The sequence below is a fragment of the Tupaia chinensis genome, unplaced genomic scaffold (assembly GCF_000334495.1).
Source record: "Tupaia chinensis unplaced genomic scaffold, TupChi_1.0 Scaffold140534_1, whole genome shotgun sequence".
NCBI classification, from domain to species: Eukaryota; Metazoa; Chordata; class Mammalia; order Scandentia; family Tupaiidae; genus Tupaia; species Tupaia belangeri.
Genome location: NW_006200409.1, coordinates 306,001 through 322,657, shown reverse-complemented (window position 1 = coordinate 322,657; position 16,657 = coordinate 306,001). Strand labels below are relative to the sequence as shown.

The 16,657-nt window shown below is 39.2% G+C and overlaps 1 protein-coding gene across 1 annotated transcript in view; it reads left to right on the top strand.

Annotated features, from left to right (window-relative positions):
* TDRD1 (tudor domain containing 1) overlaps positions 1-16,657 on the top strand; it is a 77,661-nt gene that overhangs the window by 22,707 nt on the left and 38,297 nt on the right. Inside the window, exons 4-11 of the mRNA XM_006162761.2 lie at positions 4,043-4,187; positions 7,010-7,115; positions 8,367-8,430; positions 9,559-9,666; positions 10,180-10,362; positions 11,149-11,292; positions 12,054-12,225; positions 14,064-14,150. Coding sequence (XP_006162823.1) covers positions 4,043-4,187; positions 7,010-7,115; positions 8,367-8,430; positions 9,559-9,666; positions 10,180-10,362; positions 11,149-11,292; positions 12,054-12,225; positions 14,064-14,150 — 1,009 coding nt within the window. The remainder of the gene's footprint in view (positions 1-4,042; positions 4,188-7,009; positions 7,116-8,366; positions 8,431-9,558; positions 9,667-10,179; positions 10,363-11,148; positions 11,293-12,053; positions 12,226-14,063; positions 14,151-16,657) is intronic.

Sequence of the window (16,657 nt, the reverse complement as noted above, 5' to 3'; positions counted from 1 at the left end):
TAAAGTTGATTGATTTCTACTTTGATCTTTATCTTATTATTTCTTCTAATTTCTTTGGGCATATTTTGTTCTTATTTTGTTCTTCTATTAGGTTCTTGAGATAAGAAATTGGGTTATTGATTTGAGAAATTTCCTCTTTTCTACAATAATATGTGCATGTAGTGCTGTAAGTTTCCCTATCAGCAGTGCTTTCTTGAATTGTGTTCCACAAATGTTGATATGTTGTATTTTCATTTTCTTTTAGTTCAATGGATCTTTTACTTACCTCAAGACTTCCTCTCTGACGTATGCGTTTCTTTCATATTTAGTTTCCACGTGTTTGGAGATTGGTATCTTTCTGCAGATTGGTATCTTTCTGCAACTGATTTTTAGTTTGAGTCTGTTGTGGTCAGAGAACACTTGCGTGATGTCAGTTATTTAAATTTGTTCAGATTTGTTTTATAGCTCAGGATATGATCTTAGTGTATGTACTGTTGGAAAAAAATGTACATTCTGCTGTTACTGGATAAAATGGTCTACAAATATCTAATAGATTCTGTAGGTTGATGGTCTACACATATCTAATAGATTCTGTAGGTTGATGGTAGTGTTGAGTTCGGTATTGTTGCTCATTTTATATCTAGTTAGATCAGTTGTTGAGACAAGACTGTTGATGTCTCCATAATTATGAATCTCCTATTTGTTTCAGTTCAGTTTTGCTTCATATTTTGCATCTTCAGTACATGCACATTTGGGATCGCTATGTGTTCTTGTTGGACTGATACTTTGTTACCCTAATGTTCTCCTTTGTGTGTTGTAATTTTCTTCTGTAATCTTTTATCTAATATTAATTATAGCCACTGCTCTTTTTAACATTTACATGTTTTTGAATTTTTATTGTATTATTACACTTGAAGTTTTTTGTGGATAGCATGTAACTGGGTAGCTTTTTAAATTATTTAATTTTATTATTTTTATTAATTTTTTAAATTTGCTATGTCCACTCATCAGAGAAAGCGAGAAAGCGAGAAAGTAAGGCAGTAGATCTGGGACTCAAATCACAGCCACATGGGAGTCCCAACACTCCAACCACCACACTACCTTCTGGCCCCATATATTTTTCAATCCACTCAGCCCATCTATCTTTTAATTGGTATATTTATATCATTTACATTTAGTGTCATTATTGATATTTGAAGATTTACGTCTGCCATTTGTGTTTTATTTTCTAGGTTTTTTTCCCCTGCCTTCCTTTGGGTTCCTTGAACAATTTTTTGTAATTTATTTTTATTTTTTTCTATAGTGTTTCTGATTATATGTCTTTGATTAACTTTTCCAGTGATTACTTTGGATATTACAGTATATACCACTTAATATAGTATGCTAAAGTCATCATTTTACCGGTTTGAATATAATGTAGACAACTTACCACCCTTTACATCCCTTTGCCCTCATCCATTTATGTCTTAAATTCTTTTTTCTATTTTTTTAAATTTTTGCTATAGGATACTTACACTCACTGGAGAGAGATAGAAACTGTTAGAAAGGGTGGGAAAGTAAGGAATTGCCCTCCAGGGATGAGTGTCTCCACAATCTCTTCTCTGTTATCCTCTCAGGATCTGAGGCATGCAAGCACATGCACTCTGTGTTTTTCAAGCCGCCTGGTCTGGAACTTGAACCGTGCGCACTCGAACCGCTCAGTGAGCCATATGGGGTCCAGCTACCTTAACCTCTGCAATACCTGCTGGCCTTTGTCTTATTTTATCCACATAAGTTTAAAACTGCTCCAGAGAGTGTTATAATTTTTCTTTGAACTGTCGAATATAATTTAGAAAACTTAAGAGACAGAAAGACTATTGTACTTATCAGTATTTTTTACTTGTTGTGGTGTTCTTCCTTTTTTACCCAGTGTTTTCGCCTTTATTAGTTACTTTCTACTTAAAGAACTTCCTTTAGCCTTTTTTTTTTTTTTAGGATAGATCTGCTGTCAACAGTTTTTTTTTTTTTTTTAAATCTAAGAATATCTGATTTCACCTTCATTCCTGAAGGATATTTTCCTCAGATAAAGGTTCTTTGGTAACAATTCTTTTCTCTGAGAACCTGAAAATATTTTTGCCACTTACTTTTGGTCACCATTGTCTCTAATAATAAAAAAAAAGAAAAAAAAAATCTGTCTTTTGCTTTGTTTTCCCAGTACAGGGAAGGTATCATTTTTGTCTCTGTTTTCAAGATTTTTGTTCATTTGTTTATCCTTACTTTGCAGAAATGTGACTAAGGTGTGTCTTGGTGTGGGTTTCTTTGAGTTTATTCTGTTTGGGGTTCACGCACACTCTTTAATTTGTGGATTTAGGTCTTTTATCTCATTTTGGAAGTTTGGGCAGCTGTCTTTGAGTGCTTCTTCAGCTCAACCTTCTCTTTCGTCTGGGACTCTATAAAGATGTGAATGCAAGATCTTTTGTTGTACTCCCATATTCCCACCTGTCTCTGAGGCTCTCTGTTCCTTCTCCCCTCCCCCAGCCCGTTTACGCTCTGTGGTTCAGATTAGACAATTTCTGTTGTTCTGTTGTCAAGTTTACTGATGCTTTCCTCTGCTCTGGTCTTTCTGCTCTTGTGCTTGCCATTGTTTTGTTTATTTTGGTTATCATATATATATATTTTTTTTTTGAGAGGTTTTTGCTATAGTGCGTGTGCACTCACCAGAAAGACAGAGAGATAGAAAGCCAGAAATCACCCCCCCAGGGGGGATGGCCAGGCCGCAGTCACTTCTCCTCCACTCTCCTCTCGGGATCTTGGGCATGCACGCACACGTGCCTGGCATGAGTATAAGCCACCGGGTCCAGAACTCGAACTACGATCGACTATGTGGGAGTCCAGCGACATAGCCATTATGCCAATTGCTGGTCCCTGGTTATTATATTTTTTAGTTCTAAAACTTCCATTTGGTTCTTTATTTCTTTATTGAGATTTTCTATTCATTTGTTTCAAGCATATTCACAATTACTTGTTGTCCATGGCTGCTTTAAAATCTTTGTAGATAAATTAACATCTCTGTCAGCTTGATGTTGGCATCTATTTTTTAAATTTTTCATTCAGTCTTGATCTTCCTGGTTCTTGCTATGAGTTATTTTCTGTTGTAACTGGGGTACCTTGGGTCTTACAATGCTGTATTGTGTTTAAACTTCCTGTTCTGGCTGGCCTCCTCTGACACTTCCATCCAGGAGAGGCCTGCGGCCTTGCTGTTGCTAGGTGGGGTTCGATGTCTGGGTTCTCCACTTGGCTTACTTTGACACCTTCTGCTGGGTAAGGGTGGGAGTTCCAGCTTCTCACTAGAACTCACCTGATGCCTCCCGTGGTGAGTACCTTAAAACTATTCAGTACCGTCTATACTGGCACGAGTGAGGTGAGAGAAGATTGCAGATAGGGGGTATCGAGTGGAACTTGACAGTATTGATTGGTGGTGAGAAGTCCTGACTCTCCACTTTCTATGCTTCCTCTGAAACCTGGTGGGTGTAGGAGCCACCTCCATACTGCCAGGTGGAAGTCCAGGTTCCCCACGTGGTCTCCATAGAGAGAGTATCCTCTCCTCATCTGTAGGAATAAAGTGCTGGCTTCCTGTTCTGTTGGTCTTTTCTGATAACCACATGAATGACAGGGGTGGGACAAGTTGTTACAGCTTCCTGGGGCCTTTGCTGTCAGGATTGCAGCCACAATTTTTCCTGGTCCTCTGACTAGAGAAAGCAGGTTTATGTTAGGGCTCTTTTTGTTTGTGCCTTTTGGTGCTCCTGGGTTGCTGGCTTCTCCAGCACCCAGTCTGGGATATATGAGGCAAAAAAGAAAACTGAGAGAACTTGCTGCCATGTCTTTCTCTGAGTCTGCAGTTCCTAGCCAGTCTGCGGCCTTCTCTTCCCCCTTGCAGAATTGTCCTGTGTTTTATATTTAAATTCATGGATTTTAGTTGTATTTAACAGGAGGGATGGGGAAAAGCACATCTGAGGAAGTCTCAAGTCTAGTATTTAAAAGGGAAAGTACTGAGTTCTGATATTGTTGTTCTCTATTTTAATAGAAGCCTTGCAAGAATGTGCCTCCTACAAAGTCAAAAAAATTACACAAGTTGGTTGAGAATTCCTTGTCCATAAGTAATCCAGTGCTCTTCAACTCCTTAGGACCTCCTCTCAGGTCAACAACTTGCCATCGCTGTGGCCTGTTTGGTAAGCATATTTCTCTAAACGTCTGTTGGATTATTCTCTACATTTGAAAATTCATTTATTATAGCAAGTTTTCAACATGAAGTGTAAGTAGATTAGTGTATATGGGTCATGCATCCGTTGGTTATTTTTTTTTTCTTTTTTAATTTGCCGGAAGGCATGTGTGCTTGCTGAAGAGAAAAGAGAGAGAGAAAGTGAGAAGGCACTTCTCATGGAGAACAGTCACGCTACAATCCCTTCACCTCCACTTTTCCCTTCTTTTGGGGTTTCGGGCATGTATGCACACGTGCTGGCGTGCTTTTCTAGCTGCCAAGTTTGGAACTCATACCACGTCACCAGCTGGCCTCCCGTTAATTATATTCTTTCTTTTCTTTAAGAGAGATTTTTTGCTGTAGGGTGTGTGTGTGCTCACCAGAGACAGAGAGAGAGAAAATGAGAAGTCATTCCCCAGGGGGATGGCCACATCACAGTCCCTTCTCTGCCATTTTGGGATTTTGGGTGCATATGCACCTGGTGTGAGTTTCTTTTCTTTTCTTTTCTTTTTTTTTTTGAGAGGTTCTTGTTATAGGGTGCGTGCGCTTGCCAGACAGACAGAGAGAGACAGAAAGCGAAAAATCACCTCACAGGGGGCATGGCCACACCTCAATCCCTTTTCCTCCATTCTCCTCTTGGGATCTTGGGCACGCACGCACATGTGCCCCGTGTGAGTTTTAAGCCACCAGGTCCAGGACGCGAACCACGGTTGACTATATGGGAGTCCAGCGACATAGCTATTACGCTAACTGCTGGTCCCCCTGGCATGAGTTTCAGGGTGCCATGTTCAGGACTCAAAGCACAGTTGACTGTGTAGGAGTCCAGCACCACAACCACTGTGCCACCTGCTTTTTTTCAACAGCCACCCATATTCTGCCATACCTTCCTATTCTTGCTTCCTCGTTTTATTGGTATTTTTATTTTTTATTTGTTGGAGAGGTTTTTGCTAGAGGACACGTGCGCTCGCCAGAAAGACAGAAACAGAAAGCAAGAAATCACCCCTCACTCCCCATGGGGAGATAGCCACGCCGCAATCCTTTCTTCTCCATTCTCCTCTCGGGAGTTTTGTTGTTGGAGTTTTTTTTTGTTTTTTAAATTTACAGATAAAATTGCATATATTTACTACATATAATGTTATGTTTTGACATCATTGGCTTATCTGTTCTGTTGCTGGACATTTTGGGCGCGTTTACGTTTGAACTATGATGACTAGATCTTTCTAAACATTTTTTTACACTTTTTGTGTGGATATATGTTTTCATTTATCTTGGGTATGTACTTAGGAGCAGAATTTCTGAGTCAAAGGGTAGGTATATTTTAACTAAAAAAGACCATTTTTCATTGTAATTGTCCTGTTTTTTATATTCCCATTGGTGACGAGTCCTGGTTCATTCATGTCCTCATCAACATTTGGTGGTGTCGTTTTAATTATGTACACCCTTCCCAAGGGCATGAGGATGCTGACATCTTTTTTCTTTTTCAACATATATATATATATATTTTTTTTTTTTTTTGCCTCATTCATTTGTGATTTTCCTGGTTCTTGGTATGAGTTACTCTCTGTTGTAACTAGGACACTGAGTATTATGTTATGTTACTTTGTATTATATTTTAACTCTGTTTCTGCTGGCCTCCTCTGACTCAGTTTGTTCCATCAGGGGATGAGGTGGGCTGCCTTGTTACTGCTAGGTTAGGACAGAGGTCCAGATTCCTCACTCACCTCACACTGTTGATACCTACCTGTGGTATCTTGTGGTTTTAATTGCAGTTCCCTCTTGAGCAATTTTTAAATATGATTATTGGCTATTTGGATATTGAGCTCCTTTGTTTTTTCTATTTCTTTTAAGGTAGAGGCTTTTAAAGCCAGCCTGTTTTGGGACAAGCATTGCGCATAATGTCTATGTCACTGTACTCCCACGTTATCGACTGTGGTTCAAGTCCTGGACCCAGTGGCTTAAACTCAGGCCGGGCTTGTGTGCGTGCCCAAGATCCTGAGAGGAGAATGGAGAAGGGATTGTGTCATGGCCATCCACCCAGGGAGTGATTCTTGCTTTCTGTCTCTTTTTGTCTTTCTGGTGAGCACACACGCCCTATAGCAAGAACCTCCCCCCACCCCCGAAAATAAAGCCAGCCTGTTTTGGGTGTGTGGTTTTTTTCTTTGTTTGTTTGTTTGGTAGTTATTTATTTTTTAGATAACCTTTTTTTTTTTTTTTTTCAATCGGATATGGGTAGGATTTTTTTTTTTTTTTAATACTTCAAAAGCTTCCTAGGTTTTTTGTTTTGTTTTTTCTTTTCTTTTTTTTGGAGAGGTTTTTGCTATAGGGTGTGAGTGCTCGCCAGAAAGACAGACAGAAAACGAGAAATCACCCCCAGGGGGGATGGCCATGCTGCAATCCCTTCTCCTCCATTCTCCTCTTAGGATCTTCTGCATGCACGCATGCGTGCCCGGCGTGAGTTTAAATCACTGGGTCCAGGACTCGAACCACAGTTGACTACATGGAAGTCCAGCAACATAGCCATTAGGCTAACTTCTGGTCCCCTAATTGGGTTTTATAGGAGTGATTCTCTTCATTAGTTTTGTTTTCTGTTTTGATGGTACATCCCATAAGCCATTTCAGTCAGTCTGTTTTTCGTAATCCAGTGCAAAAGTCCACTTTCACTACAACAGAGTTTGGTGTTTCTTTTGATTGATTGTTTTGTAACATGTACCCTAGTCTTTATTTTAGGGAAGCTATGTCTCCAGTCTTTATATTTGGTGTAAGCCTTGGTGGTGGTATGGGTTGTGTTTGCAGGGTCGCTGAGGTGTTCCCAGTGCAAGCAAACGTACTACTGTTCCACAGCATGTCAGAGAAAAGACTGGTCAGCACACAGCATTGTGTGCAAGCCTGTTCAGCAAAAGTAAGTGTTCATGATCTTTGTATTCATTAGAGAACGAAGACTTTTCTTCTCCTTTATCTATTTTTTCTACCTCTTTTAAGGTTTTTGCCACAGGACAAATGTGCTCCATGAAAAGGGGAGAGAGAAAGTGAGAAATCGTCCCTTGGCATGTAAGGGGGCCACACCACAATCCCTTCTCCTCCATTCTGCTCTTGGCATTTTGGGCGTGTACTCACACAAGCCCAGTGTGATTTTGAAGGTACAGGGTCCAGGACTCAAACAGCAGTCAGTCATGTGGGAATCCAGCCACCTTACCTATCATGCCACCTGCTGGCCCCTAGAATGAAGTAGCATGTATATCTGATCAGTTAAACACAACAGAACTATGTGGAAGTTACTGCTTTTTACTTATTTATTGAGTCAGAACAAAGTGTACAAGGCTGAAGTGAACAAGTCTACAATCATTTTCATGAATAAAATTTTATTAGATAGTACATGTTAAGATTTAGAACCTTAAGTGAGTTTTTTGTTGTTGTTGTTGTTTGTTCTTTGTTTTTTTTTTGGTTAGAGCTTTAGAAGTCCTTCGTCCTCCTCTTTTTTAAAGTTTGTGTAGGGCATGTGTGCTTGCCAGAGAGAGAAAGGAAGAAAGAGATCAGCCTCCAGCAGAACAGCAGAGACAGTTACGCCACAGTCCCTTGCCCTCCATTCTCCTCTTGGATTTTGGGCACACGTGCACATACATTCAGCATGTTTTTCAAGCGTCTGGGTCCAGGACTTGAAATGTGTAGTCACCCATATAGGATCCAGCTGCCTTAACCATCAGACCACCTGCAGGCCTAGGAACGCCTTACTCTTAATCATGTGTGCTTTCCTGAATTTTAAATAAGTCGGAACTCGCACAATGTCTCTTGAGTTTGCTTTTTAAAAATACCTTATTTCCGTAGGATTTATCTATTATAAGTAATACCTAATTTTGCCCTCAAAAATTTTGTGCATCTCTATTTTATAGCTTAGAAAACTGAGGCTTAGAGATGATCTCCCTTTGCTGAGGTGGCTTTGGAGAGAAGCAGGCCTGCCCAGAGACAAGGCAGGCCATTGTGTAGTCAGCCCTGGTTGTTTATTTTGCTACCACTGTGATTCTCCTTACTGCCACGATGGATGCTGTTTTTGTCTTAATGGGATTTCATTCATGGAGAATTTAGCATAATTATGATTTATGGCCCCTAATTACCTCTGTGTTAAAAGTATTAATAATTGGTTGCTTTATTTCAGTTGTCACAAACTTGAAAATAATAAATTGCCATTTGAAAAAAAGAACATGGAAGGGAAAAACGAGGTATGCTATACTTAATCTTTGGCTTTAGAATAAATTCAGTATGACTCCCTTTTATTGACTTACGATGACTTGAGCTAAATAAAATGGTTCAGACTTATTTTTGAATTGTTTCTGTATTTATTTAAAACCGTTTTCTGTCAAGTAAATCTGTGTACCCTAGTGGTGGACCTCGATGACTGTTGGAGAATAGCCTCAAGAATTGTTTCCAGTCTTTTTCATAAAAGGACTTGAGATGGCTGCGCCTCAGTGTAAAACTCCTTGGACTGTTTAAAGAGTCCTTTCTTTGCGGCCACAGCATGCGCGGGTTCTCCAGCTTTGTGTGTTACACTCTAGCAGGGCCCACTTATCTGTGTAAGGAGCTTTTTTTTTTTTTTTGGTCCTCATTTATTGATAGATAACTATATGGCCTAAATTGTTTGTAATCTGAAAAACGTTTGTTCTATTCAACTCACGGGTGATTCTTAGCTTTCTCTAAGTGCTCCTATCCTTTGCCTAAAGAAAAAATAAATCTGACTTCCTTAAATATTCTTTTTTTTTTTTAAAGAGATTTTTGCTATACGATGCGTGCACTTGCCAGAGAGACAAAAGTGAAAAATCACCCCTCAGGGGGTATGGCCATGCCACAGACCCTTCTCCTCTTGGGATTTTGGGCATGCATACACGTGCCCGGTGTGAATTTTAAAGCTACCAGGTCCAGGACTTGAACCATGGCCAACTATGTGGGAGTCCAGCGAAGTAATCATTATGCTACCTGCTGGTCTGGTCCCCTAATGTTCACTCTTACAAAAAGATTAACACATGCAAATCCCCCCCCCCCCACCATTACCACCCATTTTAAAAAAAAAATGCCTAGATTCGACTTTATCTTCACCGTCACGGTCTCATCCTTCAGTGACCCGCAGTGTAGTGCTTGCTGCCTGTACACAGTGGATGTTAGTGACTCCGGAGGTCTTCCCTGGCTCTGTGTTCTTATTCAGGCCTAAGAGGCAGACTGTCATGGCCACAGTTCCAACAAAGATTGGGTTGTTGGGAAAATACATCCTGACTTTTCTGACAACCAGTAGTAGTAGCCATGGTATCAATGAAATGTGCCTATAAGTAACTTGTATCTATATATATATCTTAAAGGATAGCGACTATCCACCTGGAGTTACTAAAGATACAGCCACTTGTGCTGAGAAAATTATGTTTTCAGAATTGAGAAATCTACATCTCAAGAAAGCCATGGAGATAAAGGTATGTGTTGTTTAGTTTAATTTTCATAGACAGAGATCCAAAGAACTATAGCTTTTTAAAATTTCCTTGTTTCTGTTTGCTAGAGGGTACATGTGCTTGCCAGAAAAAAGACAAGCAAGAGAAAAGAGATGAGAAGAGAAAAGAAAGCCCCTTCCCCCATGGGGAGTGGTCATTCTGTGATCTCTTCTCCATTTCTCCATCCTGGCAGGATTTGGGGCATGCAAGCATAGGCACCAGGCATGTTTCTCAAGCCACCAGTTCAGGGACTCCAGCTGAGTGGCTGGCCACGTGGGATTCAGCTGCCTTAACCACCAGGGCACAAAGCCAGCCCCCTTGTTTTCTATTTTTAATTTGAATTTGCAAGGTTGATACAAAATGTGTCTCATTCAATTAATAAAGTTGGTAAAAAAAAAAAAAAAACTGTCTATAATTCTTGATATCTAGAAAAGCTTTAAGAAACTCCCATTTGCTTGTGTTCTCAATGAATTATTCAATCTTTTCTTTCTCTGAAAGGGTACAGTTACTGAATTCAAGCATCCGAGTGACTTTTATGTGCAGTTGTATTCTTCAGAAGTGGTAGAATACATGAACCAGCTCACTGTGAGCTTAAAAGAAACATATGCAAATATGGCGCATGAAGAAGATTATATCCCTGTAAAGGGAGAAGTTTGTGTTGCCCAGTACACTGTCGATCAGGTAACTGCTAATGAAATGAATTATTTAATAAAATGTTGTATCTTTCTTTGGTCATATCAGCTCATCAACACCAGAGTTTTTAATGATGCATTAGATGTCTTAAAGCCAAACGCTGATCATGGCCTTGTTTCTCTTAATATTCCAAGCTCTGTCCAGTCTACTTCCTCCTGTCCTGCCCCCTTAGCTCCTTTCATAGGTTTCAAGATTGCCAGTTATAGACTGTTAGTCTTAGAGCTTATGTTTGTGTAGCTGAGGTGTTAGTGTTTCCACTGGCATAGAATAGCTTCAGAGTAGTGCTTAATTAGACAGTTTTAGTGATTTCTTAGCAAGATCCTGAGAAAATTAAGTTGACTTTTTAATTGAGTACCTCAGAACAGAACAGGAGCGTTTGTTTGCATGTAGATTGGTTGAGGGATTTTTGATTTAAGATGGTGAAATGCTGTTTTGGAACAGTCCTATAGGTTGAACATCCCTTATCGAAAATGCTTAAGACCAGAAGTGTTTTGGATTTTAGATTCTTCGGATTTTGGAACGTTTGCAGGTATATAATGAGAGATCTTGGGGATGGGACCCAAATCTTAACATAAAATTCATTTGTTTCATACGTACCTTAATACACGTATCCCGTAGGTAATCTATAGGATATTTTTCTGTTGCCACCCATCCCATGCAGTCACGTGTGGAATTTTGCACTTGCAACATCATGTTGGTGCACAAAAAGTTTTGGATTTTGGAGTATTTCACATTTTAGTTTTTCATACACGATCTGTGCTATATTTCTTTCAGACCTGGAACAGAGCAGTAATACAAGATACTGATGTGCTGCAGAAAAAAGCGCATGTCTTATATATTGATTACGGAAATGAAGAAATAATACCAGTAAACAGAATTCGCCAACTAAACAGAAACATTGACTTGTTTCCTCCTTGTGTGAGTTTTTCTTTTACTTTCTGAATTCCTAATGTCCCAAAGAAGCTGCTTTTAATGTTTCGATTACCACAGTGTTTGTTCTATTTCTGTCATGTTATGGGACTGGTGGGTATCTTCTTTACTATGTAGATGAACACTTGTTGGTTATCTTGGCTCTACTTTTTATTATGCTTTAGTTAATTACTGTCTCAGGTAAGAAACTAACATTTTAAGGTACATCTGGTCAATCTGCTCTTTAAAAACAGTTATTTCTGTAGTTACATTACTTAAAAACGGTTTGAATCTAGGTTTATTGAGGGATAACTTATCCTTACATGAATTTTTCATGCTTAAAGTGCCAAGTGCCAAAAGTAAGCATTGTGAATAGAGTTCTTTTTTTTTAACTTTTTAAAAATTTATTCATTCATTTATTTTAATTTGACCAGAGAGAAACACACACACACACACACACACACACACACACAGAGGGAGAGAGAGAGAGAAAGAAGTGAGAAAGCGAGCCACCAGGCCTGGGACTCGAATTATGGTTGGCCATGTGGGAGTGTCCAGCACCATAATCACCACACCACCTGCTGGTCCCTAGTATTCCAAGAGAGACAAATAATAATTATACCTAAGATTGCTCATCTGATTATTGCTTGCAGATTTTTAATAAGCTTTTCAGCATGAAATATATTATCTTTGAAAATTTTCAGATTCTTAAATAGAACAAGTTCTTTTTAATACTGATTTCTGTAAGTAACTGGCACACAATTTTTCAGGCCATAAAGTGCTTTGTGGCTGATGTTGTCCCAGCAGAAGGGAATTGGAGCAGCGAGTGTATCAAAACCATGAAATCACTGTTAATGGAGCAGTACCTCTCGATGAAGATTGTGGACATCTTGGAAGGAGAAGTGGTTACCTTTGCTGTAGATGTTATGCTGCCAAGTTCAGGTAAGATCTGAGGCTGTCTGTCTTTTGAAATTGATCACTTAATATGTCATTTAGTATTTTTAGAAAAGAATATGAAGTGAGACCAAGTCAATTTCTCTGGCGTCATGTAGATTGTGACAGAAAATAAAGCCTCGGCCCTCCCTAATCTTATATTTGGCAGTTCTAAGATGTGGGACAAATTCATGGAATTAGGTGGCTTATAGGGCTAGATTCAGACTTGATGTGGAGATAGCTGTATTATCCTTTTTATATCACCCTTATAAACCCACTTCCGGTTTCTACTCCTTTTCTGAGAGAAGTTGTTGAATTTTTCTGTGGATTCATTTGTCTTTTTTTTCAGTACTTCTCAGCACTTCACAGAAGTGCATTTTGGCTAGTATATAGTATTTAAGTTGTGGAAATAAAAGCCCTTTGGAATCCTGCTTTTCATATTTATTTCAAAGTGACTTTTTTCTTTTTTTTTGAGAGGTGGTTTTTGCTATAGGGTGTGTGTGCTTGCCAGAAAGACAGAGAGAGGCAGAAAGTGAGAAATCACCCTCCTAGGGGGATGGCCACGCAACAATCCCTTTTCCTCCTGGGATCTTGGGCATGCATGCACATGTGCCCGGTGTGAGTTTAAGCCGCCGGGTCTGGAACTCAAACCACAGTTGACTGTATGGGAGTCCAGCGACATAGCCATTACGCCAACTGCTGGTCCCTTGAAGTGGCTTCTTACAGTGTAGTGTGTGTACAATCGCCTCTCAGTTTACAGGATACTACCCATCTACTTTAATCTACTGTTTTGTCCATATACTGATGTCATAGGTGACTTGGTAGAAAATGCAGCTAATCTCTGGTGAAATTAAGTATAAGATCTATTCATTTTGTTTCTGTGATATGTATGTTTCATGTTATGATTTCAGCTTTTGGATGTTATTTGAGGGAATTTGACATTATGTTGATACCGACGAGCTCTTGTTTCAGCTGTACTGTCCATCTACACAAAAGGAGTCTTGTGAACTAAACGTAGTGTTGTTCTCATAAATGGTCATTCTAATTATGTGAGGTGATAACTGAGTATTTCATGTTATTCAGACTTTTGAAGTGAAACCTTTCATTAAATTTTTTGTCAAGTGACTGGGAATTTTGCCTCAATTATTATTTTTTTAATAATTTTTATTTTTTAATTTTTGCTATAGGGCACATGTGCTCTCTGGAGAGACAGAAATGCAAAATTACTTCCCTAGGGGGAATGGCCATTCTATAGTCCCTTCTCTTTCATTCCCCTCTCAAGATTTAGGGCATGCATGCACACACACCTGGTGTGAGTTTCAAGCTTCCAGGTCCAGGACTCACACTGTGGTTGGCTATGTGGGAGTCCAGTGGTGTAATCATTATGTCATCTGGTCCCAATTTTTTTTTTAAGACATTTTTGCTATATGGCGCATGCACTCACCAGGGGGAGAAAGAGAGAGACAGATAGAAAGCAAAAAATAACCCCTGAGGGGTGATGACCATGCTGCAATCCCTTCTGTTCTCCTCTCATGATTTTGAAATGTATGTATACGCACTTGGCATGTCCCAAGCCTCTAGGTCTGGGACTCGAACCACAGTCAATTATGTGGGAGTCCAGCGGTATAATCGCTACATCAACTGCTGGTCTCCATTGCCTCAATTTTTAAGGCCAGGCATTAACTGAACTTATTTTATTTTACTCATAGAATCTGAACTAGTAAAATATATACCAGTGTATTAATAGCTAGTGTCTTGAGTTGTGTGATTGACTTGTTTCTTAGAGTTTTCCTGTAGTGCCTTATATAGAATCTCATGGGAGGTATATTTTCTTAATCATTTTGTAGGAAAGCCTTTAAACCATGTGCTTATAGAAATGGGATATGGCTTGAAATCCAAAGGACAGAATTCTAAGAAGCAAAATGCAGATCAAAGTGAGTATTAATTGTTTAATTTTTATAGACTGGACAGTCTAGTGACTTTAGTTACTGAAAAAATCTTTGTTTCTAAACAAATAAACTATATTGCTGTCAAGAATTAATTATAGTGATAACCACACCGTAAAGTCTATATAGGAAAGGTAGTATTATTCTTTTTTTAATAATTATTTTATTTAACTTTTTCACCTTGACCAGAGAGGGACAGAGTGAGAGAGAGAGAGAGCGCGCACGAGCAAGCTACCAGGTTTGGGACTCGAACTGCAGTCAACCACGTGGGAGTTCAGTGACCCCAACCACCATGCCACCTGCTGGCACCAAAGGTGATATTTTTTGCTTAGAGATACATTATTTCTTATTTATATCTTTCCCACCTGTCTTCTTTCCTTGTTGCCTAATGTGTTTTCTATATTTATCCTCAACATAATTATCAGAGATTATAAAGTATTAAATATCATGACAATTTATGTTGGGGGCTTTTTATAAAAGCTCCCATTTCTTTTTCCTTTTTTGAGTATCCCATCAATAATAAATAGGGCTCTAAAATTCTGTTTTAGTAAGATAGTATTTGTAAGTTCTCTGTTCCTTATTGCATGTATGGTTTTCATTTACTTTAATGAGAGAACCAAGAATTTTTTTCTCAGTGTTTTATTTTTTAACTGACTAGTTGTGTGTGTTAGTTTTATTGTCTTGTTTTCTTTACTTTATTCTCTTATTACTTTAGGTGTAGATATGTAATTCATGGTTTCTTGATTGTTCATCCAGAGGTGATTGCTGACTAAGAATGCTGTGATTGCTGACTAAGAGTGCTGTGATTGGATGAATCTTGTCACCTAAACTTTTTTTTTTTTAGAATTATTTATTTATTTTCTACTTACTGGTTTTTAATTTGATGTGGGGGGCAGAGTTAGGAAGTAAGCTGCCAGGTCTGGGACCCAAACCATAGTCAGTCATGTGGGAGTTCAGCACCTCAACTGCTCCCCTACCTGCTGGCCCCAACTTATCTTTAGATCTTCTTTTACCTCTACCTCTCTCCCATCCCTTACCCTAATTGGTTGCCAATTCTTTATTGATTCTTACTCCCAAATATCTTGTATGTCTTTTTTATTTTTTTTCTTCCCCTACTACTGTTTTCTTAGTTCAGGCATCTTCACTAATCATGGACAATTGAAACAACCTTCTGGTATTTTATCTCCTATCTTTGTCTTTACAGTACTTGCTACATGATATCCCTGAAATACAGATCTTGATCGAACAACTGTTCTGAAAAGTTTTTGGTAGTTTTTTTACAATGTAGAGGAGAACATTGGTTAGTGGTCTAGTGTAGTAGTCATGGTTGAAACTGTCAAGTCATACTGTTGATAGTGTAAAGTGAAGAAAAATAATGAAGAAATAAACCTGGGGCCTCCAGGTTAGTTAGCATGAAAAGCCATTGACGGGACAGGGATGATGAGAACGGAGAAAACCTTGCCAGAGCAGTAGGAGGGTACATGTCTCTCCCTAGGAGATTGTAGAGGTGTCCAGTGGAAGACACACATCTTCTGAGCAATATCTACTGTGGAGGTGCCTTCACGAAAGGTATTTTATCCTATGTTCAGTACAGACAAATAGGGAAGAGATTCTATAACAGACTGATGTAGGAAGTGCAGGGTTCAATGGGAGCACCTGGGAACAGCAGCTAACCAGGGCTTGGAGAGAAGTTTTCTTGAAGAGACAACACGCCAAGCAGGAAATAATCATGTACTGGGTGAGGGAGTATGTTCTAATGAAGAAAGAACATGTAATAAGGCTTAGAGATACTGAAGAGCGTGATTGAGCTTGAAAAACTGAAAAGTAGGTATGATGGGTGTTTATCATTAGAGATTTAGGATTGAGAATGAAAGGATGAGAGACCTTGTTGAACTCACATAGCATTCCTGAATATATAGAAGAAGTAGAGATATTTGGAAGTTTAAAACGAGAAGGGGAAGGAATGGGATGTTGCTAAGGATTCACTTTCAACCTTCTTATGAATTTAGCAGTGACCTACCACAAAATCAGACCTTTGCTCTCATCCTACCCCTCGTGATCTGGCTGAGTTGAATAGCCTTTACATCCACATTTCATTGTTGGCATACGGAGCCAGAAATGACTGGGATGTAATATTCCACATCACCATGCTTTTGTCTGTGCTCTTCCTGAAGTGCTATTATACCCAGCTGCACTTACCCATTCCTGTCTTTATGATTATGCATTCCCTTTTCATGCCTCCCTCCTTTTGGAATATTTATCACATTATAGCTCCTGATGTGAGCATCTTCTGTCTTCTACAAGCTTTACAACTTAGGGGTGGCCCTGTGGCTTGGTGGTTAAGGAAGCTGGACCCCATATGGCTGGCTGCATGAGTCCTGGCCCAGCAGCTTGAAAACATGCCAGATATGTGTGCATGCTTATCCTAAATCCTAGGAAGATGAAGAAGGAATTGTAGCATGGCTGTTTCCCACTGCAAGGTGCCTTGTCTCTTT